Here is a 20981-nt window from a genome sequence, read left to right on the forward strand (position 1 = left end):
GGGGGGGGGGGGGGTGTCTATGGGAAATTTTGAAAGTACGATAAAAAGTGGGGTGGGCGTACACTCTGTATACGAAGTCAAGATTAAGCGACGTCAAGCCAGCTTACGATCTATTATCTCCACCCATATAATTTGCCATCCATACGCACAGTGTATAGGCGGGCTCTGTACTAAATTGTATACCTAACCCCATAACGTTCCTTGTAGCATTATCGCCTGACACTCCCTGACTCTTAGATGTTCTCGTGGGTTCGCCCTTGGACTCCAGTGGTAAGGTGCACTTGCGAGTTATTGATATTGCATAATCATTTTATCATTTGATATTACACGCAAGTATATTACGGGGGGTGTAAAGTAAAGAAAAAAAAGAAAAAAAAAAAAAAAAAACTTATGGGAAAATCATTTTATCATTTGATATTACACGCAAGTATATTACGGGGGGTGTAAAGTAAAGAAAAAAAAGAAAAAAAAAAAAAAAAACTTATGGGAAAATATTATTATGGGTGTTTCTTATGGTATTTCCAAGAGCATGGAATATATTTTCCTACTTAGGGATGAGTTTTTTAATTTTTTTAAGGGCGCTATCTGAAAACTTGTATAAACTTAAAAGTGTTAATGTCTCACGTGTGTTATATACAGGGTGGCCCAATAACTTTGTCCACCCCGAATATCTCTGTTATTTTTAGAGATATAGAAAAACTGTATCTATGAAAGTTGTATGGTTCGATGGGGGTCATAATATGCATGTAATAGTTTTTTTCTAGGCGAAGGCGTTTTGAAGATTTCAAGGTCATTTCCATTTTTTCAAATGGCACGCTATATTTTTGTATTCGTAATAAAATAGCAGGTATTTAGACGATTACAATGACCCCTCATACATGGTAATTCGATAACAGGAAATAGGGTAAAACAGAGTGACTTACGTTACAACAAATGCTCGAAGTGATGACCATCCGCATCGATGCAAACGTGAAGTAACGTCACACGTGGAAGTTTTATTTGATATTGAAACGAGATTAGATGCCACGTGGGTCTTTTTCTGATATCGTGCAGAGCTCACGTTTTCCGCTGATCGAATTCGATGGCTATTGAATAAGGGTGGGTTCCTTCTACGCCGGAGTTTGTTTCCACCTGGTGAATCTACATAGGATTGCAAACCGATTGTTAGCAGGACGGAGGGTGCGTCGTGGCAGGCCGCGACTCGGCACGAGGGGCGGAAGACACCTGTCCTCATCCATACATGGAAATTCACCCTCGCGGGGCGACTGGCTGCCTTTGGACATGAGGACAACGCCGCCGGCCATGCCGGCCTTTCGTGGCTTCGAGGAATCCTCGTCGGACGGAGTGGTGAGTCTTGATACTTCATCTTCTCTTTTGCGCGATATTTACTAATTTACATAATTATACAACCTTCGTATTTCAATTTTCGTTAAAAAATATTGCCATATATATATATGTATGTCAATTTATCATTTTACCGATTCGCCCCATACGTATCCTCAGAGTCTCCGCGGTAACGGCGGTAAGCCCTCGGGCTAACACAGATAGAACCCTGAGATAATAGATTCTGCGGCTATATCGATCTTCCATTAATCAGCCACCTACAGGATCAAGACGTGGAATTAGTTGGGCAAATGGCTAATTAGCACGTGTTTCGCATATATCCTGGCGAACGTGAAATATTTAAAGACGCTCGTGATGGCAGGGAGTATCTTTTTTTTTTTTTCAAAATTACCAGAACTGCCTATATTTCCTTGAAGCGTGACTAGAGAAGGCGAGAGGATAGGGGAAAAAAAAAATAATAGTAACCTTCGACCTCGCTCCAATAAAGTATCCCTAAGCAATCTCAGTCCACGCGTATCGAAAAATTGCCGATAATCGAAGTTCCGAGCGTTGAGATACGCGAGAAGTTCAATCCTCGTTTCTCGATGGAAAATGAGTTTATTCCGTGGGACATACAGGAGGGTGGTGGAGGGGGAGGGGGGGGATTTTCGCAACCCCCTGGGAAAACTTTCGGGTTTTGGGAAGCGAATCAGATTTGTCCGTCCTGTAGTTGTTGATTTTTCCTTGAAATTAAAATAAAGGGGTTATCCGGCTGCTGTTTACTCAAAATTAAAGACAAGGGAAAGTGGAGTTGAAATTAAAAGAAAAATTTTTGTTTTCACCCTAGTCCTCGGTACTATCTCGCAAAAGTAATTATTCTCTCGCGGGGTGGCTGCGCCTTATTCCACTTACCTCATTTTCTCTTTTTCATTTTCTCGTTCTTTTTTTTTTCTGTTCTCTTTTTTTAACTTTCTTTTCGTCCCTTATTCTCCACAGGATTTGTTTAACAATCGTCCCGCGAAGTCCACGGGGTTAATCACGGGTTAATTACGGGACTAACTGATTCTCGTAATCTTAATCGTCCCTGCGGCGTGAAAACGCGTCTGTTTGCGTCCCATAAGTCATTAGCCGTTTCTTCCTAGGGAATTTCTTATTACGGGGGGATTTCGTCTATATGCATCCTTGGGGTTCCGAGTTACCGTCAGTTCTTATCTCTCGGCTCACTCGGAACTTAGTTACCGACTTTCCAGCAAGAGTATCGTGACGTCATCCAAAACCTCCTTTTGCTAGTGGGCGTCGCCCGGTCGCCCTTAGGTCAGTCTCACTTGGAGACTTGAGAAGCGTCAGGTACCCAGGACGTCCCTTCCTCCAGTATATTCATTCAACGTCAGTATCCCATAATGCCTCCTCGTTATTCGCCATATAGTATCAGTTACAAAATTTAGCGGGAAATTTGAAAGGCCAATATTACCGTCGCTTGCCAAGATTAACCCCTTGAAGGATATAAAATAAAAATCGCGAATACATATATGTATATATAGGTAATAAAGACAGTGAATACCCGTTTTATGGGAAATATCCAAAATTACGTCCCATATACATTCGGCTATTCATCCCTTAGGAATGCACGTAAAAATCCGTCTGATTATACCTTCGTATATTTTTTCCTCTCCTTGTCTTCACTCCCCCCTCATCCCCTTCCCACACGCTCCTCGAAATTGTGAGGCGATTTTTCAGATTTTTTTTCTCGCCCAATCTCCTTCGGCTCGTTAAAAAAAAAAGTCACCCCTTTAATTCGGCTATTGTAATCATCGACGCGGAGGCCTCTCGTCGCTCCCGTGTTGGACCCTGATACATTTTTCTCGTGCGAAACTGGAAACAACCGTTGGTGATAGAGAAGTGAAAATACTAGGAATCTTTTCTATGGAAAAAAAAAAGGACAGAAGAACTGAATTCAAAAGCATACGACTGTGCGTGACTATGAGGGGTGGGTGGGAGGCGAAGAAAAATTACAGAGAAAGAGAACAAAAAAGTTTCAAAGTTTCTCGACGTAGGTGGAGCCACAGTGCCTGACAATATCTATATATGTACCGACGTCTACCTTTCTGCGTTAGAGAATACAAGGCGTAGACTATAGAAAAATTTCACTCAGGCAACTTTGCCGTTCTCGCTACTTCGTCGCCACGCTTGGGGCCCCTGGCTTCCCCCCCTTTTTTTTCTTAATTGACAGCTTTTATTATTTGCACTGCATTGTAACTCGATTCCGTTAGTGTAGTGATATTTTTTTTTTTTTTATTCACTCTCCCTTCTCCAATTTCCATTTTCCTTTACGTGCCTGACTTCCTCGCAATCTCTACCGCTCGATTTCACGGACTAACGTACTATCGTAGTTCGCTATACGAAGACGATGAACCTTTTGACTTTTACAAGTTGACGACCATTTTCTTAGAAGTCGAAAGAAAAAAAAGGTCTCGTCGACTCTTCACAACGATCGTTCGTTATAATTGATACTGGTGTGAATTTTTCACGTGGGCTGGCAAAAACTCTGTCTTTGTATTATCATCTCGTAAATACACATGCGTGTCGAATATTATTTTGTTTTGATAAAGTACAAGAAGATTGATAGGAGGGGAGAATGAAGCCAGGCTAAGGTACTCTTTATTCTTTTCTTTTTTTTTTTTTTTTTTTTTTTTTTTTACAGGACCCAATACCAAGTACTCTTTATTCTTTTCTTTTTTTTTTTTTTTTTTTTTTTTCTTTTACAGGACCCAATACCAAACGTAGTACGTACATCGACTGGATATGATTTTGATTCCAATAACTGCCCAAAGCAAACGTGCGGTTAATAGGTAGCTCGAAACATATCACCCTTCCATACAAAACATATGACTCTTTCACACAAAACATGTCACCCTTTCATACGAAATCGTATTTCACGGTTCAATTCCATCTGCCAATTTACTTTTACGTCTATACGTGCATATTACAGTCATACCACGAAATTATGTACCGAATGGTTCCGCGATAGACGTTAGTCAAGCGGCTGGAAAAATGAAAGGAAAAAAAAAAAAAATTGAATTACTTCCAAGGTCATTTTTCAAATTACGAGTTTCAGTCTCCTTTGGTCACTTTATGTATCGTCCTTGATCCTCGCTGGTTTTCTTTATTGAAACAATCGGACCCATCGCGCTTTCCCAGGGTAGCTCGCGAAGAATGGGGTTAAAAATGGAAAGGAAAAAAATATGAGGGAAAAAAAAGGTATATTAATAAGGGGCAGCAAGAGAGAACACAGAGGGAGAAACGAAGTGAGGTAGACCGAGGAGTTTTTCTGTGAGGAAGACAAGGACAGCCGGATTCCTCGTGCATCAAGAATAGCCAAGGGTACGACTGGCCATTATCCTTGCGCAAAGTTAAGTCCCGTTTACACAGGAGTAATCCTTTCGGGGATGCTGGGAATGCTCCTTTTTGTAGCAACACGGTTACTGCGCCCTGGAGAGGCACGAGCGACACGTGTACGGTCTGATTAGACGTTTGAATTTTGGCATTTGATAAAACTTTGTAATCAGACTGTACATCTTGTGGCTATATATTAGTTTGTATGTATAGATTATTTATTGAGGATAATTAATTAACAAGATCCTTGCCGATCAGCTATCTTTATTGATTACTTGCGAACAATAATCTCGCGGCATGAAGTTTGATTGTTTTTCAAAATTGTAATCGACGCTTTTGAAAATTTCGAGTGCATCCGTCTATCGCGTTATCTATGGTCTTGCGTTATCTATCCGGTTGGATTAGGTTATGTATGCGAAAACTTTTAATACAGAAGGATCATACCGAACTTTCAATAGAGTTCGCTGTGGGCTTATACGTTACCAGTAGTTTCTAGAAGCTTCGAGAACTGGAAGAATTTTTCAGGACTTTCTTTACTTACACAAGCAGTACCAAACTTGGCGGACGCCGAACGACCGATGAATTCACTCGGATCCATTCTGCATCGTTTCACTTCGTAGTTTCGTCGAATTTAGTATATTTGATATAGGATATGCTTTGCGACCCTTTTCTTTGGTGTGTACTCTTCGCAGCATTACTGTATACACAGGGTGTATGTATATACGTATATTGTTATCTGTCAGGTAGTCGGATACCCGTACCCGATATAATTGGCAATGCTTAATTTATTTGATGAAAAATCAGCATATCTGATAAAGGCAAAAACCAATATGGCCGTTTACAGTCCTTTGTGACTTTTTTAGGCGAATTCCACAGTGACTCCAATTTCAGGTTTTGAAATTCCCTTATCAATATTTATACATTCTCAGGTGGCACAATGCAAGAATTTTTATTTACACGACCAGATTACGCTTGCGTCGTTTATTGGCGTTGTGTAGATAATGAAAAAAAAAAATTATTTCATATCATTATATTTCTAACGTTACCGCAATACGTAAAACTTGACTGCGTGCCTGCAGTAGAGAAAAAAAGAATTAAAAAGACAATTTGTCTCGTATATGAAATTTAGAAGGTAATTAATTTGAAAAGAGAAATTTTCATATGCCATTATTATATAGTCGGGTGTTTTGATTAATGGTTCGAATTTCGAGCAGCTGTAATTAATTGGTTCTGATTAATGTTCCAAACCTTCTTCGTAGTTGGTAGTATTACAAAATAGTTCCGTAAACGATGCCGCATCGATACTCGATGGGTTATTAAATACCATAAATACTCGTCAGCATACTTCATAAAGGGTTTTTATTTGGATCGGTCGTTTTTATTGGTTTAACTTTATTCGACGAACTACAATAAACAGTTATTGATATAGGTATTCAATCGATAATCAATCGTTAGACCTCGTTACGCGATAAGAAAGAAGAAATTACAGCGATAACACGCTTAATATCAGAAATCGAAGAACCAACAAATATAACGACAAATAATAAAGTTTGTTTACCATTTAAAAATATCCATCTCTTTTCCATTGGTAATTCAGCTAAGTGTCGCTGATCGCTTTCACGGCCCTTTTTTTTTGTAGAGGGCCATCGATAAGGGAGAAATAAAAAAAATTTTCTGATAATTCAAAAAACGCCACGGGTACTTAAGCACGTATAAGGGGCGAACGAGAAATGAAGCTGCAATCTCGCGATCAAATAATATTTTAATCTGGTCAGGCTTAACAGTTTTTTATCAAGAGGGTTGAAAAATCAAATTCACAAAAAGTGCGTTTGCTTCGTCCCCCAGTCTGACTACGTATCTACTACCCTACCCGCTACTACCCTACTAAATTATTCTTCGCCAATTAACTCCCGTCCGATTAAGAAATCTCGGTCTATATATTTATCGTAATACCAAAAAATTAGTTCTGGCAGTGCACAGAGGTATTAAGGTAAAGAAAAAATATATTTCATAAATACCCAACGAGGCTTCTGTATATTAGCAGGGTGAATAGCGAAGTCATTATATCAGCCATATATTGTGTATATATATATATATATATATATGGCTATTCTGAAAAGCATATAAAAAAGGAATGTGGATTGATAATCAAAATCCTTTCATGGTCTTCCACCTTGTGATTTATGACGTGTACAGTATATGTAAAGTGTATGTAGATAAGAAAGCTATACGTACCTGTGATTAGAATAGCCATGGTAAAACGTTACGAAGGCGCCAGTATGGTACTAATGTCACTTGGGTTATTAATTAGCTGGGTTAATGGTCGATTATCCTATCAGCACCTCAGACGATTAGTCAGGGCTGTCGAGCATTAACCGTTGCCCTATGGTATCTCAGTATAATGTTTAGAAAGCTTCTTACGCGAGTTGCGCATAACTTTCCTTAGCCCATTGTCTCCTCTAATCTCTTGGTAATTTCCTAAAAGTTCCCCTCGGTATTCCGGGTTATTCGCGACAAACGCAACAGCTGACGTTGGACGCAATCGTACGATTACGTTAGTCGAGACGGCGGGACCTTAAACGAGTGAAATATTCCGAGGCTCCCGATATTAATAATCACCGATCTGCGGCCAACTTCAGCTGGTACGTATATCGCGAGTAATCCTGACTGTAGAATTTAACCTTTTTTTTTTTTTTCGTTCACGAAAAGCACATATATCCCAATCACGCTAACTTGCTTTTTCATTTTGGTAAAAAAAATGTATGCAAGGTTTCAATCGAAATTTGGCAAAACTTCGGTGCGAACGAGCTGGACGATGCGGAGTTTGTACTTTTTAAAAATAAAAAATACATTTTGAAATTGCATTCTTTCGGAATTTTGCAACCTTTTTTTTCGCGCGTTGCTTTAGTAATAAAAAAAAAGTTTTGCGATACACGATTATTATTATTTTTCGTTAATCGATAGTAACCTCGATATACATTGAGAGGATGGCGGATGAAAATAATATTTTGAAATTTCAATTCGAATTGGTTTTAATAATTCCATTTCAATTTCCACCGATACGTATCGATCAACGTCGACCTTAATCTCGTTGCGTCACTCCTGCAATTCGTCACCGATAGCCAAATAACACCATGCGGTACGATGTGCACGTGCAGCGACAAATCTTATTCGATTCCTGGCTGCATCAACGAAATTTCAATTAATACAATGACTAAACGTATATAGCGATTTGTCGTACGTGGCTAAAGCGTCGCCGTAAACCCACGAGAGATTCGCAGGCTCGATATAACCTGAGCTCGTAAATTCGTTTCCCCGGAAAAAAAAAAAAATGAAGCAAGGGATAAAACAAAGGGTGGTTAATGTTTGCCCGTTTGAAAATTCATCAGCCAGAAAATGGAATATTCAATGGAATTTTGATATTTACGATAGAAGCAGATCTCCCTGTACACGCAGACCCGTACGAGGGATTACAACGATTTTATGCCGAGGCAGCCGACGTCCGTCATAATGAATAAACGAGCCATTACGTTTACAAGCTGTCATTACTAGGCAGTACCCGCTATACTGGTAGAAAAAGTAGAATTCCCCGCTAGTATCGTTTCTCCAATAAATCTCAGCTACCCGTCCCATCCCGCGAACCTGTGCTCTACGAAACTCGGTCAAGGTCGACTTTACAAAATTCTCCCAAGAAACTCACTCGTTTTATCCCGACATCCTGTTAACATGTTCGCAGGTGCACCTGGGCGAAGGCATCGCCGTTTGCGAGGAACAGCTGCGAGCCGTCAAATGGAGTGACTATCGAAAGTTAACCAGAGGCCTGGCAGCGATACTATTCAGCCCTACGGAACTGGCAACGTGTTCCGTGACGGGACAGCGTTGGAGCCGCGCCGGAACCGCGACGGAACGACCGGTCAAACCAGCCCTGGACAGAGCCAAGGTTCAGGCTATCATATGTAAGAGAAATTCAATCATATCAATCGCACGTGGTTTGCGCTGACGTTTATTGAAATTTTTTTCAAAATTTTTTCTACATCAATTCGAACTTTCAAATGAAATTTTGAATTTTTCCTAAGTTTCGGCCGATCGTCCAAATTCGTATCGCGTAATACCGGCTTAACAGTCGATTCTCTAACGGTTTTGGATTATTACTGGTTCATTGCAATTTTTCATTTAACCATCAACCAAGTATCGCGTCAGGTTGGTACAGTGGATGAGGGAGGGAAAGACGATAAGCAGTAGAGGGAAACAGGCCGTGATGCTGATTCGTGTTAGGTTAATACAGTACGTGATATTTCGTACGAGAATTTACACGGGATTTCCATTCGGTTTTGACTTTTCACCCTGTGACGTCACTCTCGTCCTAATCAATTGACACGTTTCCGGCGACAACTTAACCTACCCGAAATTTCCACTTTTCGAGACGAGAAACTTTCCGTATGGCAGTTAGGGCTTAAGCTAAAGCTTCTGTTAGACACGTCAACGTCGTGTTATCTTTATACGGCGGAAAGCGGGTATAACAATATGTACCTACGAGTACGTACTTGTGTATCGTAGTACCGAGGGACACGCTATTCGAACGTAAACTTACTTTTGAGTTGGCGACTCACGAGTTCTTGAGACTTTAGCGACGCATGAGTTCTCCTACATTAGTTGTTATATATACGACTATCGTGTGGATTCGTACAGTGGCTGGAAGGACGTTTCGTATCGGCGATTTATCGTCTGTCAAAACATTTAACACGCGTCAGTGCAATCTGAATATCGTAAACCGGATTGCATATACCTTATCTCGGTGTCTGGTAAGGGAAACAGCTAGAAGCTACTGTTTTGATTGTTTTATTAATGATGGAAGATCGTGAATCATTAGTCACTCTTAGACTAGTTGTGAAACGAATACGCGACTAGTATGCTCTTCTCTCTCCCTCTTGTCCTTTATATACTATATTCTGTCTATCCGTCTCTCTCTAACTCATTCTAAAGTCTGTCACAGTAGTCTCGTATATAACAGCGTTGTATGACTTATCGTTCGCAGCTGAGAGAACGGGCTTGAGATCGTATGAAATGGGACATGCGAAATTGGCTGACTGTACCATCGAGTAGAAATATTAAATTATCTTTGACTTTTTCGTAAAAGTAAATCAGGCTTCTTTTTTCATTGTAATCCTTCGCCCCTTCATCTCCAACGTGGACCGTGGAGTGTACCCGAAGATCGGTGAACCGAGAAGTTCATGAAATCGAACCGATCGATCAATCGATGACTCGTGCAATTCGATTCGATGCCTCGTTTCAATGCGAAGCTTTTATTAAATCGGAACAATCGAGGTAGAATGCAAAATTTATTGCAAAAAAAGTATATTGTTACCAAAAAAAAAAAGAAAAAAAAATGTACTTCCCTATTTGAAAGTTGGCATCGAATGCGAATTATTCGAACGGCATTCAAACTATAATTTCATGTTTTAATAGACACGTATGGATGGAGGTTAGGACTTTTTTTTTTAATGCAAAATAATTTTAAAAAATTGTTCTTATCAAACTTTCGTATTTCCATGCTCACTGCTTTATTCAGAGAATCTCGAAATATTCAAAGTTACTTTTCCAGTTTATATAGCAAACTTCACTCTCTACGTGATTGCATCCCTAACTGCACATTTACACTGCAGGTTGGGTACGAAAAATGACTGCAACTGCTGCAAAAGTTTCTTCAAGTGCTTTCTTTCTCTTTATGTGTTTGCGCATATATATATATATATATATACATATATATATAACTTCGGGGGACTAGTACCCTACCACGCGCGCCAAGCATTTGTCCCCCGAGCGCCTCGAGCGGAACTCGCAAAATTTAGGCGTTTTTTCAAATTAAAATGTAACCCCTTAGCGTACTCGTATTTGGATGTTTAAAAGCGCGTTTTAATCGTTGAAATCTCAGCTACAACGTGGATGAAAATGAAACTTCTATTTCATCGCTTTCCTAATGAAAAATGGCGGGGAAGCTTCGGGCGCGCTTGCGAAATCTCGAGATCTCTGTCACGGGATCATCTCCGAGAACAATAATTTTGTGAGAATCTGCAGTATCATTAAAGATGATATCATGCAGAAACTGGACCAGATTGGCCGGCGCGTTCGGAAGTTATGGCCATTTAAGTGTTTTCACTTCAAGGGGGTGTAACTCCCCCTAGAGTGATCCTACAGGGGTTCAATGGGGGTGTTTTTTTATTGCCGAAGGATGCTCTCTCTCGTTCCCTGATTAGAAATATAAATTTCCTTCCGGAACTACTAGATCTCGAAATTTTCAAAAAGTTCAAAAATGCACTTTTTCACTCCAACCCCTGCCATTCGGCCATTTTGTATCCGATCGGGATAAAACCTTTACCATTCGAACGGGAAGGAAATTTCCTAAAAAATATATCTTTGGTTTTTTTAAAATCGGTCATAGTTTCGTAGAGACACACAAAAATTAAAGTGTTCCACTTCAATTGCGCATTACTGTATATATACACACATACGTGTTCTCACCGTATTTTCAATGGTTAAAATTAGATAACTTTAAAAAAAATAATTTCCTGACTTAGCTAAAGCAATACCTTGTTGATTAAAAAAATTGATCGAGCTATTCCGTGATCTATGGATCAATCAACGGATTACCAAGCTTTGCGTAAAATAAGTCAAAAATAATTGAGGGAACGAAGCGGATCACTGGTTGTGTCAATCTAACCCAACCTGTCATCCAATTTGAAATAATAAAAATAATCATTCAATACCAAATAATTATCTACAAATTTGCATTTACAGTTAATTAATTATCGGTAAATTATTTTAAACGTCAATAATCTATTCGACAAATTGTGTTTCGATCAATTGCATCCAAGCAACTATGCATCTCGATGAAAAATACATTAAACAAATTGCTTTTCGATTGATTGTCACTCGATCTATTGTTTTCGATAAACTTTCCGCACACTCGTTATGGATTGTACGACAACGTGAATTACCTATCGGCCACGCGATTTTCATGAAAAGCATAACGACAGGACAGACTATGTAAAACAATATGAAATTCAATTAATTTAACGTAATGGGTTAATGAAGCAAGAGAAAATGGGAAGAAAATGTATTTTAGGACATAATTTTCTCGGTTCTAAATTCGAGTCAGCAAAGCTGAAAATCCAGTAGCTGACTGACTCGTGGTTATTAGGGCAGCTAAGGACTCTGAGCAGTTGATAAACAAAAAGAAATAGTTTGAAAGCTCCGCAAGAGCACCCTTGTACCTCGACAGAGCTCGACGAGTGCAGGGCGCGTGGTAACCCGGTGGGGGGGGGGGGGTTTGGGCGATGGACCTGTAAGTTTTCTGCTCGTTGAGAAACAAATTTCAAACGTCAAAGCTCTCGTATAACTTGTTTATGCACGGCAACGCCATCTGGCGACGCGCGGACGTGACTTTAGCTTCAGGATACGTTAACCGTTACGGTTGCTATTACTTTGCTTTGAAAATCTTTATAATAACGATTCTAGACCTTGTTCCTGTGTACAATGCATTACGTACTTGATGAAGGAGCGAAAATAAAGGGTGACTGGAAAACACGTAGGCAATTTATGGTTTACGCGCGTGTTAAGTACCCTGGGTATATATTCTTGCCTGTAAACGTCCTGTGTATGAATATTTCGTATAATACCAGGGAAGTGTATCTAGACGACTAATCAGAACTTTATTGTGGATCAAAGGAACGTAATTAATTTTTTCGCGAGGGATAGGGCTGTTTCGAATTTCTTTTTTCACGTGAAAAATAAGATTGTGGTTTTTTAATTAAAAAATTAACGAACCCGAGAACTCGTTAAAAATCTGTAAATGAAATTTTCAATTTTATCGTCTCATCCGGCCGAAAAAAAAAAGTCGAGGCAAAAATTTCATTCTCACTTCCCTTTTTTCGCGTCGTCGACTCTGGCGGGATAATTCCGCGAATGAGCAGGGAATCGTGTATTGATACAGGGTAGAAGCGAGGAGAAGAGAAAAAAACAGGAAATACCGTTACGTAGATAGAAGCTAGTATTCGATTCGGAATAAACGACACGTCGAATTTACGGGCTGGAAGACAGTGGCGATTATACGTTTCGCGAAAACCAAACGGTTACGGCTTGGAATATCGATATCGATAGAGAAACGTGGTTTTATTTACGGTAGAGTGTTTATCGGTCGAAAAAAAAAAATGCATTTCTTTCGTGTGAAATCTTTTCGATATTTTCTGCGGAAATATTATTCATTCGTATTATGGATTCGACCAAGTGAAAATGGTAAGAAAAAAATTTTTTAATCTAATTCACCCCATATTTCCAGTGACAGAAATCACGTCGAGTAATAAGAAGACATTAAGTTTATTGAAAAATATTTTTTTATAATAATTCCATATATTTCGTTATGGACTAAAGTATAATGGTATTATCATACCGAATAGCTCTTATATGCCGCTATTCAAGATTATGGGCAGTACGGTAAATTCTTATTGTTTAGGTAAAATGCTGGAAGCGCAAACGTCCGTGCTTTATGTAACGATAGATATGGCACGTGGTACTTTGTTTAAAATGAAATTTTTTATTGTCCGAGATTTTTTATTACCTTCAGGAAAGCATTGCGTAAGGATTTCTTTGTTTGTCTTGGGGCTTGCCCGATAACGTATTTAATGACATATTTATTTGGGCAATTCCACGGGCAATGTACGATTTCCACGAAGTGAAGTGAGGAAGCAAATGAAATTCAAGTGGAAAAATATTGATGCCTTTGAAATGTTGGCAACATTGCGAGATCCGCAAGGGTAGACGAATTTGTGCCGTTTGCAATTTTATTTTGATCGATCTTCTATCACCGCAACGACTCCTTGCGTTTGCCTTGAATTTGGAATTACGCCAAGTCGATCGCTTTATTGGCGGTTTAATGTAAATATTGAAAACGCTTAAACATTGCGAAGCTCGATTGCCAGTCTTGTGCAAATATTTAATTTGCCAACAAGACACATATATCTGTGAATTATACCTTTGTTTTTGTTTACCGAAAGTTTCACAGCACCATATGCTTTTGGCAATATTCAAAATTTCGCAATGACTGGTAATCGGCCCGTATTGCGAAAACAAAAAATCGAGAAAGATCGATACAAGAAAAAATTGGATTCGTCAAGATTGAAAATATAATCATAATATCCACGAAGCATCAGTGCATAATCATTATACGTGCAAAAATCCATTTATAATAATTAAACGCGAATCGCAAAGCTGATATCGAAATGACAAATTTTCAATAAGATCGAATCCTCGTGAGCAACGTGAAAAAAAAATTATTCAATAAAAATTTCCACTAATTATTAACCTCACGCTTTGTCTTGGCTAGAAACTAAAACTCGTGAATTTTACGTGGATTCTTGTACATTTAAAAATTTTTCGCTTTTCACCCAACATTACCATAAATAAGTTGCGAACCCATAAGAAATTCGTTGGCGAATCTCAAGAAAAACGAAGTGGCATGTTAAAGCATCGAAAAAGCACGTGTTTTCAATGATCAATCAAATCACTGACTAAATCCGTATTACAACGCCAGGTTTACGTCTGCTGAATAAATTTCCTACAAATTTCGCCTCAGTCGGTTCTTCCACGAATGCGCAGGTATACTTACATTCGCCGTCGGAATAATGCGTAGGGGTTTAATTGTGTTTCAGCCTACGTGACGTCGAGGTTTCCATCGGTGGACGTGAGTAGCGTCAAGCAAGTTTTGGCTTATAAGTGCAAGGAAAATTCTACAGCCCTTAAGATGAAATCCATTCGATACATCTGGTAAGTTGTTTTTCTTTTTATTTTACTTTTTTTTTTTCTCTCCCCCTGTGAGAAGCATCTGAGAACCCTCAGCGAGGGAGAAAAAACAGATTGAATACAGGCGGAAGTTAAATTTCAATAAAGACAAGAACCACTTACGATAAGCTCATTTACTTTTTCCCATTTGAATTGATGGGCTTCGATTTAACGTCAAATAGGGAACCACGTGGCAAGTGTATATCTACATACACATGTAGTTACTAGATTATCCTAAAACAGTATTGGTAAAATAAATTTGAGTTGTAAAATAAAAAAATCTTTGCCAATGACTCCAAACGGTTAAATGAACCAGACAAGTGAAGCTGGAGCGCGATTTTCCAGTTAATTGAGCTGATCAATGAATAAAGGAATATTTTTCCACTTTGCCACGACACGAAAGAGGCAAATAGAGCGAATGGTAAATAACTTAATAAAAAAAAAAAAAAAGCGACTCTTGGCCGTACCATGAAGCGAGTCTGCGGGAATCGAACTGAGAGAAGAGCAACATCTAAACTGTATTGCCCTTAATATTTCATTGTGATCCGTTTTCAAGTTTAAGCCGTGAATATTCAAGAGACTCGTGTATCCATTCAATATTACAAAAGGAACCTGACTGGGTACAGTCTCACAAATTTATCAGCGGTATTCGACCTTACGAAATTCAGCCGTCGCAGCGTTCCATTTACTTCTTCGTTAAAAAGTCATTCAGACGGACAAATCTTGATTCTTCAAACGATTCGCTATTAAATAGGAACGAACGGTACAGTCTCGTACCCTCGATTTCGATTACTCAAAGGACGATGGAAACTAAATTAATTTTATTAAAAAAAAATCCAATAGATCTGTCCTGAAAATTCTATAGAAAATTCAGTATTACTCGGACAATGAATACGTTGGCAATCAATGGTTGACCATATTCCCAATAGTCAGATTTGTCCGTGCGACGTGGAATTTGAAAAAAAAAAAAAAAGGACCGGATGTCAATATTGGATTATCGCCTTTGGATATACAGATATATATGCATGCAGCATATATTTGCGAAATGGGTCGACGCTGTTGATTACCAGAAAAAAAAATTGGCACATTCGAAGCGATTCCATCCCTTGTCGAGTGTGAAGGAGAGATAGGGGTAAATGGCGTGATTCTTTTTTTTCTTTGCTTTTTTAGAAAAATATTGAACCAACCTTTTCGTTTCTCTCAAGATGGGGCTAACGTGGTCGAATAAGACTCGTTTACACAGTGACTACGATAAAGACTAACGACGCTTTGAATTGCTAATTCGTAAGAGGGACGCGAGCTTATATGAATGTTTTATTTTCCATGCTCGATCGAACGGTCGTGAAAAATTTTCCGAGAGGATATCAGGATCTACGTGATAACGTTGAAATCTATTATATAATTGCCATTCGCAATATAGCATATCTCAATAGCAATGCTATAGTTGAAAATCAATGAAGTCTCGAAAGGTACGGCTGACAGAGAAAAAGTATGCAACAGTCTCGTGTGTCCCATAGGACATCAGCTAAGATAAACGTCCCGTACGTGGGACAGGAGAAAAGAATCGAAGGCTTCGGTATTAGCTGAAACGGCAGACCCGATCTCAGGGGAAAACTTCTTCAGGCATCCGTGGCTTGCACGACAGTGGGACTGTCATTTGGAATCTCGGACAATTTCAAGAAATCGTTACTCCCGTCGAACTTGTCTCCGATAATTCGATCGTAACTCGAGAATCGTATCCCTGTAAGCGAGAAGCGCAATTAACGAAGGGCAATTATGAAAGATAGTCTGGGAACAGGATTCGCGTGATTTGAGTGAAAAATAAAAATTAGGGTTATTTCGATAGGCTAACGATAATTGAGATTTATAAACGTACCATGACAATCCTATTGACCCTACGAACGATATCCGTTTCAGCGAACGCCAAGACACGGACACTTCGCCAAGGGCCGAATCCGAGGATAAGTGAGAGATGGCGCTGGGTGCGTGCAGGGTGCAGCAGTCACCCGTCCTGCTACGTCGCGTCCTCCCGCACCCTGGACCAAACGAGAAGGAACCATCGGCCGAGATCCAGTACGGCCACCCGGGGGACGATCAGCATCCTCCCCGGGATAACCAGGATGGGAATCGCCGCCAGCCTCCATCATCCACCCTGCAATCATCTCAGACGTCACCAACAAGACGACCGTACGAAACGCTAGCAGAGTCCTCGTTAATGACGTCATCGTACACAGCAGTAGGGAGTCCTGCAACAGCAACAGCGACTACAGCTGGGAACAGCAACCCTGGCTCGATAGGTGGTCTTATGAGACTTCACGCGATTCATCGTGCACTTCAGGCGACTCTGCATGCAGCTGCGTCTGCCGCAGCAGCCACTGCAGCCGCCAGCGATTATTTCTGAGTCTCTAGCCTGATGTACCAAACTTTTGGCTCCTGCCGTACGGGATTATTTCACGTGGGTGACGTAAAGAATGGGAATTATCCGGGCGAAAGGGGCGCACGGAACTCTACCACCTTTTGGTACAGCGTCGTATCGTCGCTCCCGCTGATACTAGCGGATACGATGCTGGGTACTACACTGTTGATACAGTACTCTGACGTCATACGTTATTACTCCTGTGGTATACTACGGTTTAATATTGTACGTTTAAACTGCGGCTGATTACACGAACGAGAATAGGGTTTCGGAGGTTGAAAATATTTCAACTTCCGATTAGGTACGGACTGTTTCATTTTGCTGTATTAACAGCACGACATCGTACTGGCTTATGAGCATTAGGTATATCCAGCTGGATGGATTGTAAGATAAAACAATTGCGTGGATCGCTTAGGATATCTCATGTTTTTTGGGGATGCCTCTTATTATCAAGGGGCTGTGTACAGTGTTATACAATATTAGGCCTTTCGGTGTCTTCTAAGCAGTCTAGGTTGAAATGGATAGGAGACAGAACGTGATACGTAACCATGGAGACTGGTGTATTTCTCCCTCCCTTCCTTCCTCCCTCCCTCCCTCCCCACCTGTAATACCGATTAACGAGACTGACAGATTTGATCTTTGGTCTTGCACTTTAGTCGATCTTTTACTAGGATATTGTGAACTAATTCGAGAATTCATTTTTTTTTTTTCGTCGAATTTAATGTGTACAGTGTTATTAGCCAATTGCGTTACGTCACTTTGCGACTCAGTTTCAGCCTAGAGTGACAGATGCACTGTTCGTGGTATAGGGCAAGGGGTTAATAATCGAAAATCAATAGCTAGTCCGATGCATCCTGTGCAACTTGAAGTGCAGGCCTAAGAGTGATGAATAAGATGAGGAAAGTGCAAATAAGGAAGAAACGTTGCGAATTTCTCTCGCGATTGCGATTTTGTCAGACGCGTCAAATGCATCTGGTCGGCGGACGGTAAAGAGATCGTAGAAGAATCCCGATTTTTGGATATAAATTTTTTTTATATTTCAATACTCGTGATCCTTCTTTATTTATTTTTCTATTTACTCGTGCATATATGTATACTCGCTACGCATATGTGACTTTCATTGCTGCTTGCATGCGTCTAGTCTATCTACTTTGTTCTGTATAGCACATGCAACGTCATAAACAGAAGCCAGGAGTCAGTGAGCCATATATTCGGATAGCTGTGTAATGGTCAGACTGGTGGGTTTAGTGGCCGCGCTGCATTTCCAGTTCAGTAATACGCTGGGAATTTGAAATTTCCTTATTTCACGATCGCTCGAATATTCCCCTTGTGGTTGTTGGATGCAGTTGATGCGGATTCGTCCAACCTAACCTAACCTCAACCACGTATAGAGAGCTTAGAGATAAACCGCAAATTCGCCAGATTACAAACCCACGATCTTCTCGTTGACCCTCTGACGTCTCATACTCAATAACGTATCCTTTACACGCCGACCTTATTTCCTTGCGGCGGTATAACGCAACGTGAAACGTAATTCAAGAAGAGAGATGAAAAAAATTAACAAGAGACAGACAGAGAGATTGATAAAAAGGGTATGGAGAAAACAAACGAAACTCCCGCGGCTTCGTGCAATTTTCTCTAGACACGCGAGAGAGAACTTCGTAACGTTTTTTCTTCGCCGTGGCCAAACAGGAATAATACCAAATAAAAGAGAGAGAGAGAGAGAGGGGAAAGCAAAGATATATCGAAAGAAGATTAAAAGGTGAAGCGTGAAATTTGATAACACGAAAATTGACGATATAGTGTAACGATATATTGATTGTGCAATAGAAAGTGACCGTGGCGATTGAAAATCGTATACGGGAACGTAACTCGTCGACGGAGATCTTATGGGCCTAAGGGGATTTTAACGAAGTGGCGGATCGAAGGAAGAAAAAAGAAAGGAAGGAAAAGGCTTAACGCAATGGGACAAATCTCGAGACGAGGTGATACAAAAATACACGAGCTTTTCAGGCTCGCTGCGTAAACGAGAGAATTTATTATGTGTACAGTCTCAGTTGAAATTGTATAAGAGTCGGCGGGACAGCAGTTCGCTCTGAGATAAGTAAATAAATAAATAATTGAGGGTTAATCGAGAAGTGGATAAAGTTTATAGGGATTGGGAGGACAGGGGACGTCTTTCAACGATCATCAACGACCCGCGAAATTGTGCAATAATAAAAAACTATACTAGTGCTAATTATCATAGCGATAGTAGGCTAATGATAGGGGGGGGAGGAGGAGGAGGGGGTTGGGGAGAGTGCGAATAAATAGTTGAAAAAAAAGAAATTGAGGGAAATGGGCGCGACCTTGGAAACAACCGTATATAATAAAAGAAGAGCATCGTGTATATCGTACGGGGACAAGTGATGAATATCCGTAATGCGGAATTTTTTCGCATAAATCTGTGTTACGTACGAGTGGTTGCGTAAAGCTACATCGCGGACCAAAAAAGAAAAATTCAAAATTCCTTCCCAACTGTGCACGTTCCACACGTATGCTTGGTCGGTGCGTGCGTGTGTCTCGTGCACAGATGAATTTTTAGTTGTCAAAATCGTTTTTTTTCTTTTTTGTATTATTTCCTTAATTTGCGTTTGATCCGTTTTTTTTTTCTTTCTTTTTTAATCGTTTACCTACATTCTCGTGATTTTTTTTTTCTCTTTTGAAGCAAAATCACGAAGACTATGGTGCGGATCGAACTAGTGGTCCAAGTTGTGATACAGATGCGAGAGATTTATCGTGAAACGGATGAGAGTGAAATGAGAGGAGGATAAGATGATGGTACGGCCGTGAGAGAGAAAGAGAGAAAACGAATGCGTGAAAGAAATGTTAATGAAGGGTCAAGAGAAATGAGTAAAAAAAAAAAAGACAGGTGTCTCTTCGGTGCCGAGAGTCGCGTCCAGGACTTAGGTAAATTATTTCTCTTTATTTTCTGGTTGGCTGTGTGAAGAAATCTTAGGTGAAAATAAAAGGAGAAAAAAAGAGAAAGGAAATAGTGGGAGAGAAGGTGGGCGAGCTTAAAGGTGAAAAATGGGAGAATGCGGTCGCGAGTCATCGGCAGATGGGTGATAAGCGATTTGTGTAATTTCTGTAAGATGATTATGGGTACGTTGAGCATTGGAGGGGTGGCAGGGAGGGTAAGTGCGTTTTTCTAGACGAATGAGAAAAAAAAAGAAATTTAGAAAGGGCATCACTGGCGATCAGCCGAGCCCCTTCCGGGATACAAGGGTAGAAAAAACGTTTTTTCAATAGGTACGCCTAATATATATAAATATATACATATACATATAGTATATATTATATTATTATATTATTATATTATATATCGAATTATATTATTATTGTCGGATAGATGAACTTATTATATATCATTTGTTGGGAGAGCGTTATATATTATTATACATTACACATATTTAATATATATATATCTATACATATACATATATATATATATTTAGGGATATTTATTTGTTGATTATTTTGGTGATATATTACTATATTATGATTTTATAAGGAGGCCCCGGATTCACCCGTGCGACGGCTTCTCTTTACGTTCTCCTTCGCCTGAGAATTATATTATTATCGTTATTATTAATACCGCTACTATTACCACTACTACTAGTACTATTATTATTGTTATTATTATTGTTATGCGTACACGCCACGCGGCGATGTGTGTTTAATCCTCGATAAAGGTGCCGGTTGACAGTTTCGCTGATTCACCGAGGCTCACGTTCAAAATTTCTATTAAGTAATACATCGACCCGTATTTAAAGACGGGTCTGCGTGATCGCGCATGCGCAGAACGAGCGAGGGATGCAAGACAAAATACGAGCCAATGTCGAAATTTTCTTGGGCTTAAAAAAGGTCAAATTAAAATCTTACGTTAAACGAAGGGAGAGGCAAATCCCCGCGTCATGTGTATAAATAGTATCAGTGAAAGTCGAAAATACGATTACGAACAGAGCAGATACGA

At 39.8% G+C, this 20981-nt stretch overlaps 1 protein-coding gene across 2 annotated transcripts in view; it reads left to right on the forward strand.

Moving 5' to 3' along the window:
* The window catches only part of LOC107263500 (protein abrupt), a 57664-nt gene extending 37792 nt beyond the window's left edge, over positions 1-19872 (forward strand). The window contains exons 7-10 of one of the 2 annotated variants that reach the window (XM_015730781.2): positions 1169-1347; positions 8453-8672; positions 14421-14535; positions 16468-19872. In XM_015730781.2, the coding sequence (XP_015586267.2) occupies positions 1169-1347; positions 8453-8672; positions 14421-14535; positions 16468-16519 (566 nt within the window). In that variant the 3' untranslated portion in view covers positions 16520-19872. The remainder of the gene's footprint in view (positions 1-1168; positions 1348-8452; positions 8673-14420; positions 14536-16467) is intronic. The other variant, XM_015730782.2, reaches the window with a different exon arrangement.
* The last annotated feature ends 1109 nt before the right edge of the window (positions 19873-20981 follow it).

This window comes from Cephus cinctus, unplaced genomic scaffold, assembly GCF_000341935.2.
Source record: "Cephus cinctus unplaced genomic scaffold, Ccin1 Ccin1_scaffold0153, whole genome shotgun sequence".
In the NCBI taxonomy this organism is placed as follows: Eukaryota; Metazoa; Arthropoda; class Insecta; order Hymenoptera; family Cephidae; genus Cephus; species Cephus cinctus.